We start from the raw sequence: 19,649 nt of genomic DNA, 5'->3' as shown, positions 1-19,649 counted from the left end.
ACCATGGCCTCCACAAGAAACTGCGGTCTAAAAAGATTCACGCCCGCACCAAATGTACCATGTACAAAACGCTCATAAGGCCGGTAGTCCTCTACGGGCATGAAACGTGGACGATGCTCGAGGAGGCCCTGCAAGCACTTGGAGTCTTTGAACGTCGGGTGCTTAGGACGATCTTCGGCGGTGTGCAGGAGAACGGTGTGTGGCGGCGCAGGATGAACCATGAGCTCGCCCAACTCTACGGCGAACCCAGTATCCAGAAGGTGGACAAAGCTGGAAGGATACGATGGGCAGGGCATGTTGCAAGAATGAAGGACAGCAACCCTGCGAAGATGGTGTTCGCCTCGGATCCGGTACAAGGAGGCGTGGAGCGCAGTGAGCTAGGTAGGCGGATCAAGTGCGTATCGATTTGGCGAGCGCGGGGCAGAACCGAGGATGGAGAGATGCGGCCACGATCTGAGTGTTGTGGCGTGTAATTGTTGATTCAGTGTTATCTGTCTAGATGTTAACTAAATAAATGAATGAAGAGTCCCTGTCAACGCATACCAAGCTGGTTTTCGAGAAGGCCGATCAAAGACGGATCAAATATATACTCTGCGACAAATCGTAGATAAATTTCGGGAGTACAACTTGCTGACTCATCATCTGTTTGTAGATTTCAAAGCAGCATATGATTCAGTGAAGGGAAACGAGTTGAGGCAAATTATGTCCGAACATGGCTTTCTGGCGAAGCTAATTAAACTGATTCGTACAACGCTTGAAAAGCCGAAATCATGTGTGCGGTTGATGAACGAGATTTTGTCATCGCTTGTAACCTTAGTTGGATTGAAACAGAGTGACGCTCTTTCTAACTTGTTGTTGAACGTAGCGCTGGAAAGTGCTATCAGGAAAGCCGATGTAAAGAGAAGCGGAACCATTATCAGACGTTCTCATATGTTCCTTGGATTTGCGGACGCTATCGACATCATCGGGATTGACCGTCGGGCTGTGGATGATGCATATGTCCCTTCAAGAGGATGGACAGCCGAAGACCACATTTTGATTGGACGTCAGAATAAATTGCTATTCAGAATCATAAATTGGGTTTGCATTTTGCATGCATAACCAACTTCTCGGCAGGCAACAGTGGTGCTCCAGGCGGGAAGAATAGATCAAAGTAATCCAGGCTACTATGTTCTACAGCAAAAAAGCAGTGTTGCTCTGAAAGTAATTGGATGATCATCTCAGCATGATTTAGACTTTACGTCCTATCAAAATGTGGTTTTTGAAAAAGTTGTAGCTGGGAAGATTTTACATGAGAAGAATTTTTTTTCTGTATAATATTATGACGAGCAGTTAGAAGACAGAACACAAAAAAAATGCTTTTTCCATAGTAATTTCCTTATAAACTTCAAATGGCGTTTGCACAACCAAATCCAAATCACCCAAAATTTTGGAGGAATTATTTTGATCATAATTCATACTGTTTAAGCATAGGCGAGCAAAAACTTCAAAACCTGCATCAGTCTAATGACAACCCTTTTAGCTTCTGTGTAGAAAAATGTAACCAGATTTAAATAAACAAATCTGTTGTTAACAAAACCTAAACGACAAAAGCTTTTCTTACAATATATGTTTATCTACTTGTTTACGAGTTGTTTTCATTTACATATCTTCGTCTTATTTCGAAAAACGAGAGTCCAATGTAGAAGTTCTATACGTATTTAATTATAACTTTACAATGTAACACTGTGAGCTAGTATTTAAGCATTCATATGTCATCGACATCCAGTGTTGTGAAAAAATCTTTTTCTCACAACTCACGCTTGAGATTTTTCATGCGTGAGTTGTCAATCATGCAACTCAGCAGTCAAAAAAATCATGGATGAGTTGGTTCTCCTTTTTAACTCATTGTCTCGTATTTCCACAGTTTACTCACAGCCCTGTCGTCCTGCTTAGTCGCGCTTAGTCAACGACTAAGAAGCTTTTTCTGAGATTTTTTCTCAACGCTCTGCACGACTTCAATTGAAAATTCAAGCTGTATCATCGACCAGAAGTAATTTGACTTTGCCTAATGTAGGTGCAACCTAACGCCCTGTAGGGCATCAATCGAAATTGTCGACTTGTATCAACGCACTGACATAATACGACCTTGTCTTACATAAATCAGCTGCATGTAAACGCCCTGTATGGCATCATTTGATAATTCCAAGCTGTATAAACACCCTGAGGTAGTCTGACCTAGTACTGTATAGATCAGTTGCGTCTTAACGCCCTGTAGAAAATCAATTGTAAGCTTCAAGCTTAGTCAACACCCTGGAATAACTTGACCTTATTCCATGTAGATCAGGTGCACCTTAACGCCCTGTAAAACGTGAATTGCAAATTACAAGCTTTATCAACACCCTAGATTATTTTGACCTTATTCCATGCAGATCACCTGAAGCGTCTTTACGCTTTGGAGAGAATCTATCGAAATTTCCTAGCTGTATCAATGTCTAACGCCCTGGCGTTTTTTTACTTTATCCTATGTAGATCAAGTGCATCTCAACGTCCTGTGAAACAATTGAAAAATCCGAGCATTATCAACGCCCAGGAGTATTTTGACATTATTTCACGTAGATAAGATGCATCTCAACGCCCTGTATGACATTAACCGATCCAGCTGTATAAACCAGAGTGTCGTGTTTCTCATGTATACCCAAATGAGCTAGTGTGCCATGCGATGTTTCATATCGCAGCTCACAGATTATGTGAGACACGAGATGCGGATACGTACAAAATATATCTTAGTGAGCGAGTCTCATGAAACATCTCGTGAGGCTCGTCACATGCGCTTACTAGGAGTACTTTTATGCAGTTATGTTTGCCTAGTACAATAGCCCCACGGAAGCATACGGCTCCGGTCTATGCCTATGATTCTTCGGGGGCCAGTACAAGTTTTTCAATTCGAATGCTATAACCTCATCCGCGTTGAACGGTGTCAGTCCTTTCAAACTGCCTACGGGCAGTTTAATCGATGGTTTGATACCTTTTCCTTGCTTCTGAAACTTTCGCCTGCGAGGCTCAAATGCACTGTCACATTGAGATTTTCTCATGAGACGGCGCATGAGCCAGTGCAGATGTGATCGTTTGAGCTAGTACATTGCTACACGAGATCTGAAAAAATGTGTCTCACCATAGCACGTGCTCAAGCGCGCGATTATTTTTGCGGGCTCATGGCAAGCTGATCTCAAGCTCTTGATATGAAGCGCGTATACATGATGTCTGGTATACTATAAACACCCTGGGGTATTTTGACTATATTTCGCATATAACTATGCGAGACCTGGAGCATCTCCGAGCTGTATCATCACCGTTGAGTAATTTGACTTTATTCTATGTAGGTCAAGTGTACAGGGCATATATAGGGCATAAAATGAAAATTACAAGTTTTTCAACGCCCTGGAGTAATCTGACAATATTCCACGAAGATCAGTAACATCTTAACGCTCTGTATAACATAAATTAATCAAGCTGTATCGATGCCCTTAAGTAAAATGAGTTTATTCCACACATATCTTTGTGAGAGCTGGAGCATCTTCACACCCTATAGAAAATCAATCAAAATTTCCAAGCTGTATCAACGCCCTGGATTATGTTGAGCTTATGTTATATAGATCAAGTCCATCTCAACGCCCTGGATATCAATTGAAAACTCTAAGCTTTATCAACGCACTGTAGTATTTTGATTTTTTTCCCGTAGATCAGATGTATCTCAATGCCCTATATGACATCAATCCATCAAGCTGCATGAACATCCTGGAGTAATTTGAGTTTATCTCACATAGATCTTTGTGAGATGTGGAGTATCCTTACGCCCTGTAGAAAATTCATCGTAATTTCCTAGCTGTATTAACACCATGTAGTATTTTGACTTTATCGGATGTAGATCAAGTGCATATTAACATCCCTGTAGGACATCAGTTGAAAAAAAAGCTTCATCAACGTCATGGAGTAATCTGATATAATCTGATCAGATTCATCCTAACGCCCTGTAAAGCATCAATTGTTCCAGCTGTATCAACGCCCTGCAGTAATTTGCCCTTATTCCACATAGATTTTTGCAATCTGGATTATCTTCGAACTGTATAATCGCACTAAAGTAATTTGACTTATTCTATGTAGATTAAGTGCATCTTAACGCCCTGTGAGACATGAATTGAAAATTCCAAACATTATCAACGCCCTGGAGTAATTCGACCTTGTTTCATGTAGATCAGGTGCATCTCATCGCTCTGGTTGTAATCAGTTGCAAATTCTAAGCGGTATCTACGCCCTGGAGAATTTGACCGTATCATACGTAGATCAGCTGCATCTTAACACTTTGTATGATATCAAACGAACTGGTCGAGTTTTATCCTCTTCGTGAAGTAATTTGATCTTGTTTCATGTATACATCATCTTAATGCAATGTAGAACGCCCTTGACCTTAGTCCACATAGATCAGGACGTTTTGTTGGACATCAATCGACATTTTTGAACTGTATAAACACCCTGGAGTATCTTAACGCCCTGTAGAAATCAATAGAAATTTCCAACCCGTACACCCTCTTGTCACCAATAAATTCTGATATTCTGGTATCTCTCTGGTATTAATTACTTTTTCGACGTGGAAATGTTGAAATTATTACGATATCTCTAGCATTAGTGGAACAATATCGATCAAATAATCTCTTGAAGTTTGATGAGATATATGAAAATTTAAACCTGGAAAAAAACTTCAAAACATAATATACATACAGTCATCTTTCCCTTACTCGATATTGAAGGGACCATCGAGTTAGGGAAGTATCGAGTTACAGAACACAAAAGCAGTGCAACTGCGTTCCAAGGGACCATCGAGTTAGCCATGAAAACCAACTTTTACTATGGTTCTCTAACTCGATATCGAGATACGGAATATCGAGTAAGGGAGAGTTAACTGTAGTAAACAGTTTACGGCGGTTGGTGCAGTTTACCCCGATTATATGTTCTAAAACAGTTAGTTAATATCCTTATTCGTTTTGGGCCAATGATCTATCTATATAAATAAAAATGGAATGGTGTTTGTATGTCACGAAATGGCTTGAGAACGGTTTATTGGATTTTGAAAATTCTTCCATATATATGATCCTTGAGTGTTTCGACGTGTTTACGTATATGAAAAGAATAGGATATTCAACGGGAAAGTCGAAAAACAGGGAGCGAACGGAGCTGACTGTCATTTTGTTCGGGACGTTTCATGGCGTTTTTCAATAGCCTACTGATGGCAAGACAAAGTTTGCGGAACCGCTAGTTTGTAAATAAAAGTGACAAAAGTTCTTTATCAAGCATGCTTCAAAACCAGCATGTTTGAAATGAGTTTGAACAGCCACCTGTACAAAAATTGTCAATTCTCAAACCCACTAAAAGATCCAACGCAAAACAACTATACAAAATCATAGGGAAATATATATAAATCCAAAGCAATTGTCAACTGTTTTGCACTTTTAAATCACTTCAAGAGCGACAATTGATTTTAAAATGAAGCGATATATTTGACTGAAGTTTGAAAACCTCTCCCAAAAAAACGTTTAAATTTTCTAGATGTCATGTTTAAAGAAACTTCAAATTGTTTTTGTGAACAAAAGTTTCCGTTTATTTTTTTAATCATATCAAGTCTGCTTCATACTTTACTTCACGTTCAAACACAATCAAATATTCTATAAATTAAATCTTAAAAATCTCTATAAATATGTATTAGTATGTTCTACTTTATAACTTGCCTTTGCACCCTATTTTGTAAAAAAAAAGAAAAGTTGCGTCGGTTATGGTTGAGAAACCTGACCGCCATCAGCACATATCGTTACAATTTTTGTTTTAGTTCGCTAGAATAGGCCAAAATTAGAGGAGATGCGTTTTGGTTAATTCATATCAATGACTTAGATAAAATGAAAAGAGTTTTATTGACATCAAGCTTAAATAGTTATATGCATAGGTAGAACGACAATTATAAGATAAATACATATCTTTCTATACACTCACGCGGTGATTGTTGAGTAACTCAAGTCGTTAACGGACATTTTAGGTAGATAACAATACAAACATTATTTCTTATTCATCTGGCTTGTAACGCAGGTACGTTTAGTAGTATTTTCTAGAAGAAAATTTAATGGGGTATGGATCAGGTTGTTCCTTTTCAATGTTTGCAATCTTTCGAACCATAAAAATCCGTCGGATTGTTAGACGGAGTTGATTTTCTCATAGGCAGAGGCGAAATCCATAGATTGCCTTCATTTAAAAAACATAATCACTGCATAATTCCGTTTTTAACTATTCTCAATAAAAAATACAATTTATTTCTGATTCAAACTCATTTATCACTTGAGAACACGATCATATTTGACGGTTTAGAACAAAATCTTTGAAAAATAAATTCAGCTTTGGACTTGAAAAATTCGTTGTTAGAAAAACTTTTTTCCCTTAGATATGCCCAATTTGCAAAGTATAAACGACTTTTAGTCGTATTTTGCTTAAGGATGATCAAAATCTGAAATGGCCATTGTTTTTAAATCGACTCTTAAGTTTTGAATCATATTTTTGTTCAGTGTAGAAAATGTGTTTTTATTTTTTCAATGGTTTTTCCAAAACGTCAGGAAATTTCACGACAGCCCCCCCATACAACACTTTTTTGTAGGTCTTACCGTTTTCGAGTTATACGGGTTTATAAAAAAAGTAAAAAAAAACTTTGACCCTTTCCAAATGTTAGTCTAGATCGATTTTGAAAAAAAAACAAAATATGTAATGTATCTTAGTTTCACATAGTCTTCACACCCAGAAAGTTTCATTGAATTCTGAAGGGGTGCTGCCAATCCCTTTGTCGAGTTAGCGTGAAATCCGTCCAATGTAGAATCCTCGTACGCTAGATAGCTAGCTAAGCATTTTGTAGGGAAGGTAGTTTTTGTATAAAGTTAAGGTATTTCTTCAATTGTCTTTCTTCTCAGATATCCCCCGAAACACAAAGCAAACTTAGTGGCATCGCATGTAGGAATATGTAGCTTTCAAATGAAATAGTATTGGTGGCCATTTTAAATTTGGCCGCCAAATTTATCATGAAAAACATGTTTTCACCAAAAGTGCATCGCTCGTTTTGAATTCTGAGGTCACCATCAAAAAGCTAGCTAAGAAAAAAACTGCTATTTTTTCGTGGATAGATCACCTCTAGTTTAGTTGATTTGCTAAATTTCTGCTCTCAGAGTGGCACAGAACCGGAAAAAACGGGAAAAGCGGGAAAAAAGACGGGAATTCGATTCCACCGGGAAAAAGACTGGAAAACCGCCCAGTCAACATTTTGGTTGGTATAACTTTTGTTATACATCATTCTATATGAATTAATTCAATCGTATAGAATGCACGAAAAGGCTATAAACCTACCAAAGTGGAGGCTATATGCGTACTTGGCACGACTTTTTCGGAGTTTTTGCGATCAGATATACGATGCCACAAAATTTGGATGAAAATAAAAAAAAAGTTTCCAACGAGTCACGAACGCGGGACCTCTGTACCAGGAATCAGGTACCTAACCACTGTACCACCAAGGGTTGTATATCGAACGGGTGATTATTTGCCAATATTAATACATGTTTCATGTGCAGCGACACATACTTTGTTGTTCTTTGAAGCCCATCGTCAGCAGATGCCAAATGTGGATGGCAATTTTTGCCAAGTTATTGCGATTTCATACGATGCTTTCTGGATTGATATATGATCTGTCAGTTTAAATAACATAACGCGATTCTATGTTGCACTATTTACGACATGTTTTGTTGTCAACACAGATTGTCGTTTATTAATCGTATTGGGGATTTATATACAACTTGTATTGACATTGATAACGCTTAATATGGCATCTTGTGTGATTCTGATTTTGGACGCATGAATATGTGATTTTGGATGCACATTCTTATACGATACGTGGTTCACTGGGCGAGAATTGGAGATGGTAACCGGGAAAATTGTTTTGAAAGAACATTTTCGAGCTATAAACCGACAAACCAGAAATTGTGGAAAATCGTTATGTTAGAATATGTTGTAATTCAGCATTCGTGAATTTGAGCGAGTAATTTGGAATGCTTTGATTTTTTCTGCTTTAATACACTATGTATTTGAAAAATGTTTCAACACCGCTAGCCGTGTTTCGAAATAATGTTTTAATCTTTTCACTATTATCATGAATAACATTTTTTGAACTTTTCCCAAACTGTTTTGACTCAATGTTTTGAGTCAAAATTAAATAAATTAATTTAGAAGATTTTGGCACTTAAACGTATTGGAAAAATACCTTGAGTTACTGAACATAGTTTGGGGGGTTTGACCGAAGACCATGATCTATATAAATCTTAAAATTTTTGTGTGAACAAATAACCACGAATGGGAGAGACCCCCCTGGTATCCCAGAAAAAATGACCACGTGGTTAATGGACAGTCCCTTAGAGTATGTCTCTAAAAAAATGACTAAGTGTTGAATAAATATGGTGCTTCTACATATGCGGCTTTGTTTCATGTTTACCTCAAAGTTATTTGCTTTAGAAGTCCCTTCATTTCCATGAAAAAAATTGAGAGATTTAAATTGAGTTAAAGTATTATTAGCAAAATAAAGAACCGGGAAAAAAGCTGGAATTTCAATTTGTTAATTTGGTGCCCATCCTGTGCTTTTTATCTGATCAAAAAGTCATATAAAAAATAAGGTTTCCGCAAAAAATGAGTTCCCTTTCATCAGGAGTTGCCGTCCTGTTCCAGTACCCAGACAACCAGAAGTCGCAAAACAGTGTACGTGCAAAGTCGTTTATTTACACAAGTTTCATCACACCCGCACTACATGGTGGATGATATCGTTTGATCGATGAGTTTCCTCGCATAAAACGCTGTTTTCTGAGTTCATATGTACGTTTTGTTTCGTCCCGTATACAACTACAAAGTAAGTCGGACCAATCCGTAGCAGCTTTCAAATCAACATTGTTATCATAAATTAAGTCGCATAAGAGCACAGACTGAATCGCAATAAAATTTACACACTCGCATTGCATGTTGTTTTTCATCATATAAAATGTGCACATATATCGCCTCCATTTTGTACGTATAAGGCCTTTTCGCAACATCTTATACGTGAAACTTTGCGTATATAAGCATCGCATAACGCAAAAGGTGATTTCGTTATACGTACATTGTGGTTGTCTGGGTAGTAGATAAACCAATGGAAGTAGTCTTGAAAATAGACATATTAAAATGAAGAAAAGTTCTAGAGTAACTGTTACGAGGGAAAATTACTGATACACGCGTACCAATTGTAGCTTAAGCGATTTCATTTACAACATAGTAGTTTTGTTGCAGAATGATGATTTTTACAGAACGAATCGTATATTTACCCAACGAAGCTTGCCGAGTTGATTAACCCCTCTACCGGCAGCTCCATTTTTTACCATTAAAAAAATATTCAAAATGCGTTAACTTATTTGTTTCTCTATATTTTTGCAGTTTAAGAATATGTGTCGATATTAATAATTGGTCATCTAGATCCGGAGATATTCCAAAATTCCTTGAGGGACCGACGCTTGGCCATAACCCACTTGAATATCTCAGGCAACAGAATTTTTATCGTATTCGAATGTTTACTCCACGGAATGATACGTTAACATAGAGTAATGAGCATTTATGTTTTTGGTACCGCGCTGGACAAATACAGATCTTGAAAACTCTAAAAAACCTCATTTCGTAATTTTCAGATTTCTCGAAGAATGCTGAACAGATTTGTATGATTTTTTCAGGGTAGCTCCTTATTTCCTGTCATTGTATAGTACACATTTTATTTTTTTGATAAATTGACCAAAAACAAAATGGCCGCCAAAGACATTTTATATGAAGAATGTCGGTCCCCCAAGGAACATCGGAATATTTTCAAAACTAGATCAGCAATGATTAATATCGACACGGATTCTTAAACTAGAAGAGTTTTTTGAGATCTTTTGAAAAAATGATGCAAAAATATCGAGGAACAAAAAAGTTATCGCGATTTGAATATTTTTTAGCGGTAAAAAATGAAGCTGCCGGTAGAGGGGTTAATTTCGACGATTATTGTAATAAAGAATTCTATATCGAGTTGTGTACAATATTTTTTGCAATTTGGTAGAAAACCACTAGAGGATGTCAGATATCATTCTGGGACGTATTTACCATATTTTTTTTTGCAATTTTTAAGAATTGTCTTCCGAAGCACCACCTCGCTTGTCCTGCTCTTAGTTCAATTCACAACGCGTTGTAGTTGCATGTTATTTTTTGAACTTCTTTAATCAGATAATGTGTACCAAATTCTATTCATTATGAAACTAAAATATTTATTCTAATTTGAGCACCTTCTCTACAACATTGACATGTAAAGAACGCGTACATCTCTTAGTACAAATTGTGAGAAATTCACAGACCAATTTTTTGTAAACAAAGCAATGTTGTTACATATTGGCTTTTGTGTGTTTGGATACATATTTAGGTATTTGGTATTAAAATTTTTGTTATGAAACACCCTCATTAACGCCTGAAAGTTGAAGCGCCCTCTGGGCTATAGCAGCGTCCCCTCAAATGGAGACGACTAAGAAGCTCAAAATTTACGACGACAGGGCTGGTTTACTCACACACGGCAATTATTTCTTGTTAGTCTGGTAAAATTATGTTAATCCTTTCTAACGTAAACAACAACATTCGGGTTTCCCGAATTTATGTCGGGTTTTACGACTGAATCATTTTTGATTGAGTTGATTTTGCATCAAAATCTCAAACGTGAGATTTGCGAAGCAGATCTCTAATGAGTTTGCTCTCACGGGAGAGCGTATTGATTGAGATTTTGAGTGTGAGTCTATCAACACTGTCCACATCGCTAATAAATTCACTTTAAACTTATCGTTTTCCGGTAAATCCCCATGACAACCATAACTACTGCTTCCATGCCATTTCGGACAACTACCATACACTTTCAACAACTTTTGCGCTCCCCGCCTGCTGCGGCATTATTTCATATCTTGAAAGTTACAGCCACTATTGTTTTTTTTTACTTCTGCGCTCAAAGCAACGCACCAACCGAAGCAACTCAAACTGAAGAAACAGGAAAATCACTGCTCAGGAGGCAATCCTTTCGCTGCTTCAGTACGCTGCCGGTTGTCGGGGGAAACCACTCTCGGTGAAGCGTAAAAGAATAAAAGAAAATTATTAAACACATAGAAAATGGAGGGCTTTGGTGGTGGTCGCACCGCCCTTCACGGAAAGGAAACTACAACTTTTTCAGCGCATTTTTAGTGCTGCTGCGTTTCTTTCAAAATGCCAGGTTGCTTGGATCCGAGGAATGAAAAAACGTTAGGAGGCTGTTCGGCTGCGGTAGGTTGTCCGATGGAAGTAAACGAGCCAGAAAAGAATATTTTATAGAAGCATGATGATGCAATGCTCCTTTCGTTCTCGAGGTGGTTTCCTGTTCAAGAAGTGGGGAGGGTTGCAGGAGGAGGAGACTAAGTCCGGCGGAAGGCGGGACAGAAATAAAAGATATTTTCCTTTAGAAAAATGTGCCTTTCCACCGCCAGTTGGGGCCATCGTTCTAGATCTAGAAGGTCTGATTTTTTACTCTGTAGCTTTCTGCAAAGGGGTCGCCAACTGGTATCGAGATGATGATGACGATGGCCACGATGTTGGGACAAAGGCAGCACTCCGGTTAAAAGGAATGGAAACGATGGCCATAAAAGCGATAATAATGATGATGATGATGGTGGTTCTACCATTGTGAACATTGGCGTAGAATTAGAGGGGACCAGGAGGCTATCACCCACCCCTTTTTCAGACATTCTCATGATATTGAGTGTTTAGTAACAAAAAAGAACATTCTGGCGTCATCATAATTTTACAAATTTTTAAAAACAGTTTTTTTTTTTGCTTAAAGTTTAAGCAATGTTTACGAAAATCTATCACTGTGTTGCACTTGCTATCTGTTATGCGATGAAAGATGTTTACGCGGATTTTTTTAATTATGAATGAAAAAAACTATTTTTGATTGATTGCTGATTATCAAATAATGGATTTTTGAGTCTTAAGGCTAAGTAGCCCGTCTTTTGTTTTGGCAACAATAATGACTTTTCAGCTTGCATTTCAAAGTGTAAGTCTATATTGACTTGAAAAAGGATCACTGTACGCGCTAACATGCATAAAGTATGCTGATACTTTTTTAGGTGTGTCAGTGCAAAACCAACTGATTTTCTTTGATTCGAAATAGTGAGATGAATTAGCAACAACCATCAACGACGCGAGCAAACTTCAATGACGGCCTACTTCGCCTTAACCCACCTCCAGAAAAAAATCCTACCTACACCAATGATTGCTGCGTTGAGAAATATGCGATCTGAAGATTTCGAACGCCTACGCACAGCAAAGTAGGCTGTGATTTGTGCCCTAGCAACGAACAACTATCTAATTTATGTTTCGATCCCAGATACTCACGCTTGATAAGTGACGTCTTGTAGTCGGCGTACTGTTCACCGGGTTCCACGCGGGCCGGAATCGTCGCCAGGCAGGTGATCTCTATCCGGCCAACGTTGTTGGTGAGGGCTTCCGTAATTCGAATCGCCAGCTGACTGTAGCTGGCCGATATCCGGTGCATCTTCCTCTCGGCGGTGGCGTCATTCACGTGCCGTCGATTTTTGTGCTCGTAAACGTTGCTGTGTGGGAGAAACGAGAAGGAGAGAGATGTCGAAATGTCAATTAGAACCGTTCCTTTCTGAACCCGGTTGTGGAGAAAGGTTCCCAAGTTTTAATCGAATTAGGTCAATCAAGGGACGTGCATACGTGAGCGATTAGATTCTCGAAGGGTGAGACGTTTCCTTGTTACTTTGGCTGGAATGGAAGGGTCTACCCACTCGATTTTTCGAACGAGAAAAGTTGGAATGATTTCTGGTTCTATAGAAACGTGTTGACGTGGGTTCGATTCCAAAGTTCTAGTTAAGATTCAGTTGCCGCAATTTATTACAATAAAAATCAGCTATTCAAAATGTGGTTTTCAACAAATCTTGACATGCGTCCTACCCAACAAGCCAAATCGCAGCATGCCGGGCGACCCCACTCCAACCCAACAAGCTGTTACCCGGCTGCTACGATTGTTTTACCCGTTCGAAAACTTTCCACTATTTGGAGCAACTTTTTTGACTGAGAAAAATAAAACTAAAATAATTTCCGTCGTGACTCTTGGAGTCGATATTTGACAGCAAAAGGGAGGGAGGACGTGAAAACTTTTCAAATGATCGTTTTGTGTCGAATCGTCCCTCCCTTAGAACAAGGGCACAAGCGTATGCTTAAGGTGGCCCATTGTTATATGAAAAATAAAACTGTGAAAATCTTAAGTTACATCATTGACGTCTTTGGTTACACCACCCAAAATTGTTCATATAAACCCTTGGAAGCTATTGTGAAAACTTTAGCGGAATCCGCTAACTCGAACGAGCTTGAAGTATGTATGGAGAAAATTGACCAAATACCCTTACATTGAAAAACGTTCTTCAAATTTTCATTTTGCAAAACAAGACTTCGTTCATATCACTCAAGATATCTCACCATTTTTATTCACAATATAAAATATTTGTGCTCGAGGCAATCTCGAGATACAGCGACTTTATAAAATGGTCATGAATTTATATGTTCATTTCATAAATTGCACGGAACCATCTCGTCAAACGCTTCAAAGCTCCAAAAATTCGTTTTTTGTTTTTACGAAGCATTCGAGCATAGTTCTTCATTATTCGTTCTCATTTCGAAATACCATTTTGTCTGAAATTCTGAACATGACTTATATTCCAAAAAGTGGTAATTTCAATGAAGTATTGAAATTTTCACAGCTTTTAAATGCGATGACTTGACTCATGAAAGAACTGGATCATCTTGTCAAGAAAAAATCGAATGTTCAGAATATTAGTGACGTTCGGCATTTGAGACAAAACGGTAAATGAATTGTTTTGTTGTAGAAAAAGGAACAATTTTGACAATAAATCTACGAGCTTTTAATGGAAAACCTTCAAATAAATAATAGCCCGAATTAAGTACCATACCATTCAATTTCACTAGATTTTGTATCCTTTGACAGCACGTCTTTTGACCTCATCTGTAAGGCCGCCTTCAGTGTCATGTAACTAGACTCGACTTCAAGTTCAAGTGCGATGAAATTTTTCCATTAGCGACTTGAAGATTTTCCAGCATAAAAAAAGTTTGTGGACCATCAATTTGAACACTTTTATAAGTACACCTTTAAGTTATTAACCCATTAACGCCCAAATTATAAGATAATTCAAAAACCGTCTTTTTCATGAACAAAAAAAATTTGCAGTACACAGTGGATAATCTGCATATAATATATTGAATCATTAGAAAGACTTGAATATTTTCGCAAATGTTTGTGCATCAAATAAAATTACAAAACGGGTGCAGGTCGTTAGGCCGAAAGCCATTAGGCCCAATGCCGTTAGGCCGAAAGGATCGTTAGGTCGAAATAACATTTGATCATTTACTACGTTTTCAAATTGGCTAACACATTCATCAGTGATTTTTCCTTCTTTTATTCAAAGGCTGTTCTTTCTAGTTATATATCTTAGCGGATATTGTAGGCTTATAGTTAATGCAAATTATCCTGATATATCGACCATTTCAATAGGATATTCACAAGAATTCCAAATTTCCAGTACAGTTCCCACTGTATTTTCAACCGATGAGCTCACCATTTCCGCAGTATTTCCACAACGTTTGCACAGTATTTCAGTATAACTCTCACAGGATTCCTAAAGGCAGCTGTACTGAAAGCCCAGGATCCTACGATTCCCATTTAACCTTTCTCTCTGGAATACCAGCAGTCAAACTGAAATCCTAAAATCCACAATAGAAATCTAGCATTTATACTGTCATCCCAGGATTCACACTGGAATCCAAGGAAACTCAAAATCCTCGCTGGTAACCCAATTATTATAAGGATCCATAGTGAAATCCCAGGATCTACACTAAAATACTGGAAACCCAAAGTTCACTCTAGAATCACAGGTATAACACTGGACTCCCAATATCCACACTGGAAATCCAGAATCCGCATTAACATACCGAAATCCAAACCGGAATCCCAGGTAGTTACAGAAATCCCAGGATCGACACTGGAATCTCAGCATCTGCGCAAAATTCACACTGGTTTACCAATATCCGCATTGATATATCAGGTTGTAAATTGGAAATTCAAAATTTCCAGTGAAATCTCAGGTTCCATACTGGAATCCCAAGATCCACACAATCACGCTACGATCCACACTACAGTCCCGGGATGCAATACAACAAACCCCAATGGAATCCCAATATTCACATTAGAACCCAAGGATCCACAATAAAGTATCACAATCCACATTGGAACCCTAAGATCTAAACTAAAACACTAGGGTTCACATTGCAATCCTAGGATTCACACTGGATTTACAATATTTACGCCGGAAAACCTAAATCCACGCTGGAAACCCTGAATCCACACTAAAATAACAAAATCCACAAAAAAAAAACCAGAATACATATATTAATCCCAGCATCCACCCTGGGATCACACTCCAGTCCCAGAATCTACTCTGGAAACTCAGCATCAATATTGAAATCCCAGGACTGGAATTCCAGGATCCACAAAGGAATCCCAGGATGCCCATTGGCATTGCCCAATGGTATCCTATGATCTGCGCTACAAACTTATAATCCACATTGGAATACCAAGATTCGTACTGTAACACAAGGATCCGCTGATACCTTAGCATCCATACTGAAATACCAGATTCCGCATTGATTCCGTAAGATCCATACTGAAACTCTAGGAGCCACACCTGAATCTTAGTATCCACACCAAAATTCCTAAACTGAAAAAATCCACACTGACATCACTGCATCTACACTGGAATCTCAAGATCAATACTGAAATCACCACTAGAATATCAGGATCCACACTGGAACCCCAACACCCTAACTGGAATCGCAGCATCCACACTAGAGTTCCAGAATCCACTGGAAACTAAGAACCCATACTGATATCCCAAGATCCACACTTCAATTCCAAAATTTACACTGTAACCAAAAGATCCACACTGAAATACCAAAATCCAGGCAGGAATACTAGGATCCACATTTTAATCAAAAGATTCACACTGGATTCTCAGGATCTACACGAGGATCTCGATATCCACACTGGAATCTCAATACTTACACTGGAATACCAAGATCCACACTGTCACCCAATGATCCACATTGCTGTCTCAGGATTCACTCTGAAATCCTTTGGTCTACTCTACAATCCTAGGATTCACAATGGAATACCTGAATCCACACTGTAGTTCTGGATTCACCACTGGTGTCCAAAGATTCACATTGAAATCCACACTCACGATCTACACTACAATCCCAGGATCTTCATTAAAAATATACGATCCATACTATAATCCCTGCATCCACATTGTAATCAAAAGATCCACACTGAAATACCAGCATCCACACTAGAATCCTAGGATCTCCATTTGAATCCCAAGTTCCGCACTGAAATTCGGCGATCCACATCACAATCCCAGGATTCACACTAAATCCCTACAGTCTACACTACAGTTCCAAGATTCACCAAGGAATCAAAAGATCCATACCACACTAAAATACTCAGATCTACACTGCAATGCTAGGATCCACATAGGATACCCCATCTATTTATATGTATGTATGTATGTGGATAGCCACCATCCTAGCTTGAGTCTTGCTCTGCATGCGGCTCCACTGGATAGCAAAGTCAACTTTCATTATTAATTTGAATTCAAAATACCGTTGTATAAAGGGCCAAAAGGGGGTGTAGCGGACCCGTAAGCAGCGACACTTACGCGAAACCCACGGAAAAAAGAGAATCTCGTTGAAACAACACAATCTAACAAATATAATAAAGAAATTTTCAAAGCTTGTCCAGCTTACCACGAGATGGGTTGTTATAAAAAGGGCGCGTCAAATCCATTGCCACTGTCGGAAATATGCTCCCATGTACAAGGATGTTACAGCGCATTTTCCTAGAGTCCGGCTGGCACTCTTGTCTTTGTATTTTACCCTCCCAGTGCCTGAACAAATTATGAAATTGTATTTTTTATATTTAATTGGAAATTGAGTATAATGTTTATTGAGTTGTAACAAATCCCCACTGTAGTTAATTTCCTGCAAAATATACGAAAATGAACTACTGGTACTGCTTAAATAATTAAATCATGTATTTGTTGTAAACTAAAATAGCATAATGTAAAAGAGCAGCAAAAAAGGCATGATATTTTCTAAGGATTCTTAGTTTATAGAATGGTTATAAAGAATCTAGAATTGATTATTTATCCTACTTTTCTTGGCAAGGACTGCTGTAGAATATAAACAACATTATGACTATCAAGGGGAGAATTTTAATCTTGTGAACATATTTTCAGAAGTCGAACTTTCGGGTTCAGTTTTACCAAATCTTTGAACATTTCCGTCTGCCTGGAGGAACCTTCTATCATAAAGAAATCATTTTTTGGATCACCCTGAACAAGGACACTTCTATCCTACATTGAACATTATGGATCTCATATTTTTGAAACGATGATTCTATTGCGACGCAGCTTGAACAGGCCTAACCTGTGAACAGGTCTAGTCGCGAGTGTAGCCCAACATCACAGAACAGATAGCTATCCTAGAACAATAAGTAATTTTCGCCTAGAGTACAAGAAAATGTGAAGATGAGTAGGCGAATTGTTTACCCTATGGAAATTTACAGTGCAAGATATTGACGTTAGTCTCGTCTAAAATGATCTATTCCGCTCGTATAATGTGTTTGACGTTATGTCAGCACCATTGATTTGCCAGCACAGTAAACCTTGCAGCCTTGGAGTGCACCTAAATAAAAAAAAATGCCAACAAAAGCCCGACACGTTTTGAATTGTAAACAATTAACGTCCTTTTGGGTTCAAACTATCTTTTGCGATGTGTAATAAAAATGGTGTGATAACTGGTAACATCCTTTACGACCGACTGGAGTTTTCGAACTGCAACAAAAATTATCAACCTCCTCCGCTCCCTTGCCATTGCCCTTGCCTTGAATTTGCCATTAAACTTATATCGAAAAAATAAACGCTGATTTCATTCATGTGCACCTCTTCCTCCATTGTTTAAAGAAATAAATAGATCAGAAAGTTTATCTACATGTCGAGGGGCACAGTTTTTGTTTGACTAGTTTGATTTTTCCAACAAAAACGCATGCACGCAACGACTCGTTCAAAACGATCGCAGTAAAGCTTTCATGAAGGATGTCGTTGAAATTATTCAATATTCTATTTCACTGTATCGAGTTTTGTTTATTGTTTTCCAACAAAGGATTGCTATGATGTAAGTGAAGCATGAAAACAGCTGCCGGTCTGATGTGCAAATTGTTAGACGAGTGCAAGGTTGATTAAATTGTCGCGGTGTTGTGTTATCTAATTTCATTAAATTAAATGCAGGCAATTCTAATTTTCTCCGGCACCATAAAAAGGTTTGTCTCTGAATCCTCAGACACAGCGCCCGACATGACACGCTGTATAGCGCACCATGAGTTCATGAGTTGAAAAATATCAATATTTTTTCCGGTACAAAAATGTTTTGTATTACACTAAAATGTATCAGCAATTCTCAGAACAATAAGTTTCTTCCATTTTGGATTAAAACCCCTACCGAAATGTTGTTCTACGAATGGTTTCAAATTTGAATCCAACTGGTACGATTTTTTAAGTAAATTATTATGCAATATAGGGTTGTTTGCACACTTCAAAAATTTCGGTTCAAAAGATGACATTAATGAGGCAAATGACTAAATAAAGGTTTTAACTGAAATATGATCTATAATTGTATCAAAATTAAGAGAAAAAAACTTCGCCTGGAGTAACTGCAATTACCTAGTTCAGAAAACGAGCATGCTGTAGGATTCTCAAACGTCAAAATGTGTCCGAAGCTAAATAACTTTCAAATAAAGAAATGACATGAGAAAAGTTTTGTAAATTTATGTACACTTGTACAAGTTACTACACTACACTACAAATAACCAAATAGCACTTTTATTCGTCCTGCTTGCTAATTTATATCTGTCATGTCTTATTTTACCGTATGCGGGAACTAAACAAATGTGTGTAAAACATTGTAAATTTCCCGCTAAGTAAAATTCAAGCTATGTCTGAACTGCGATTAAAATTTCATGTTAATTGGAGCACTAGAAGCCGAGGTCTAGATCTCCAAACTAGAAATTTTACGAACATTTAAGTATTTAAATTCATTTAAATACACCTTTGTAGGATCTGGTTTATAAAACGAGGGAGAGAATGCAAAACCATTCGTTAACCATAAATTCAATGACTGGAGATTACCTTTTTTGCAACAACCTTGGAGTACAAATCTGACAAAACTCGAAACCTTATTCAAACAGACTCAAGTAAAAAAAGTATACAGCTTTACTTTATCGATTCTACGTGTTTCACTGGCGAAATTCTACACGTTTCGCTTTAAACAATCTCGATTTTTCACTTTTAGAACCTTTAATTTCCGGATTTACAAAACGACGAAAGTAA

At 37.9% G+C, this 19,649-nt stretch overlaps 1 protein-coding gene across 1 annotated transcript in view; it reads right to left on the bottom strand.

Moving 5' to 3' along the window:
• The window catches only part of LOC5572379, a 516,304-nt gene that overhangs the window by 21,553 nt on the left and 475,102 nt on the right, over nucleotides 1-19,649 (bottom strand). The window contains exon 8 of the mRNA XM_021838796.1: nucleotides 12,505-12,722. Coding sequence (XP_021694488.1) covers nucleotides 12,505-12,722 — 218 coding nt within the window. The remainder of the gene's footprint in view (nucleotides 1-12,504; nucleotides 12,723-19,649) is intronic.

Source organism: Aedes aegypti, chromosome 1, assembly GCF_002204515.2.
Source record: "Aedes aegypti strain LVP_AGWG chromosome 1, AaegL5.0 Primary Assembly, whole genome shotgun sequence".
NCBI classification, from domain to species: Eukaryota; Metazoa; Arthropoda; class Insecta; order Diptera; family Culicidae; genus Aedes; species Aedes aegypti.
Note: the sequence above shows the minus strand (reverse complement) of the source record. Positions and strands in the feature narration are given on the sequence as shown.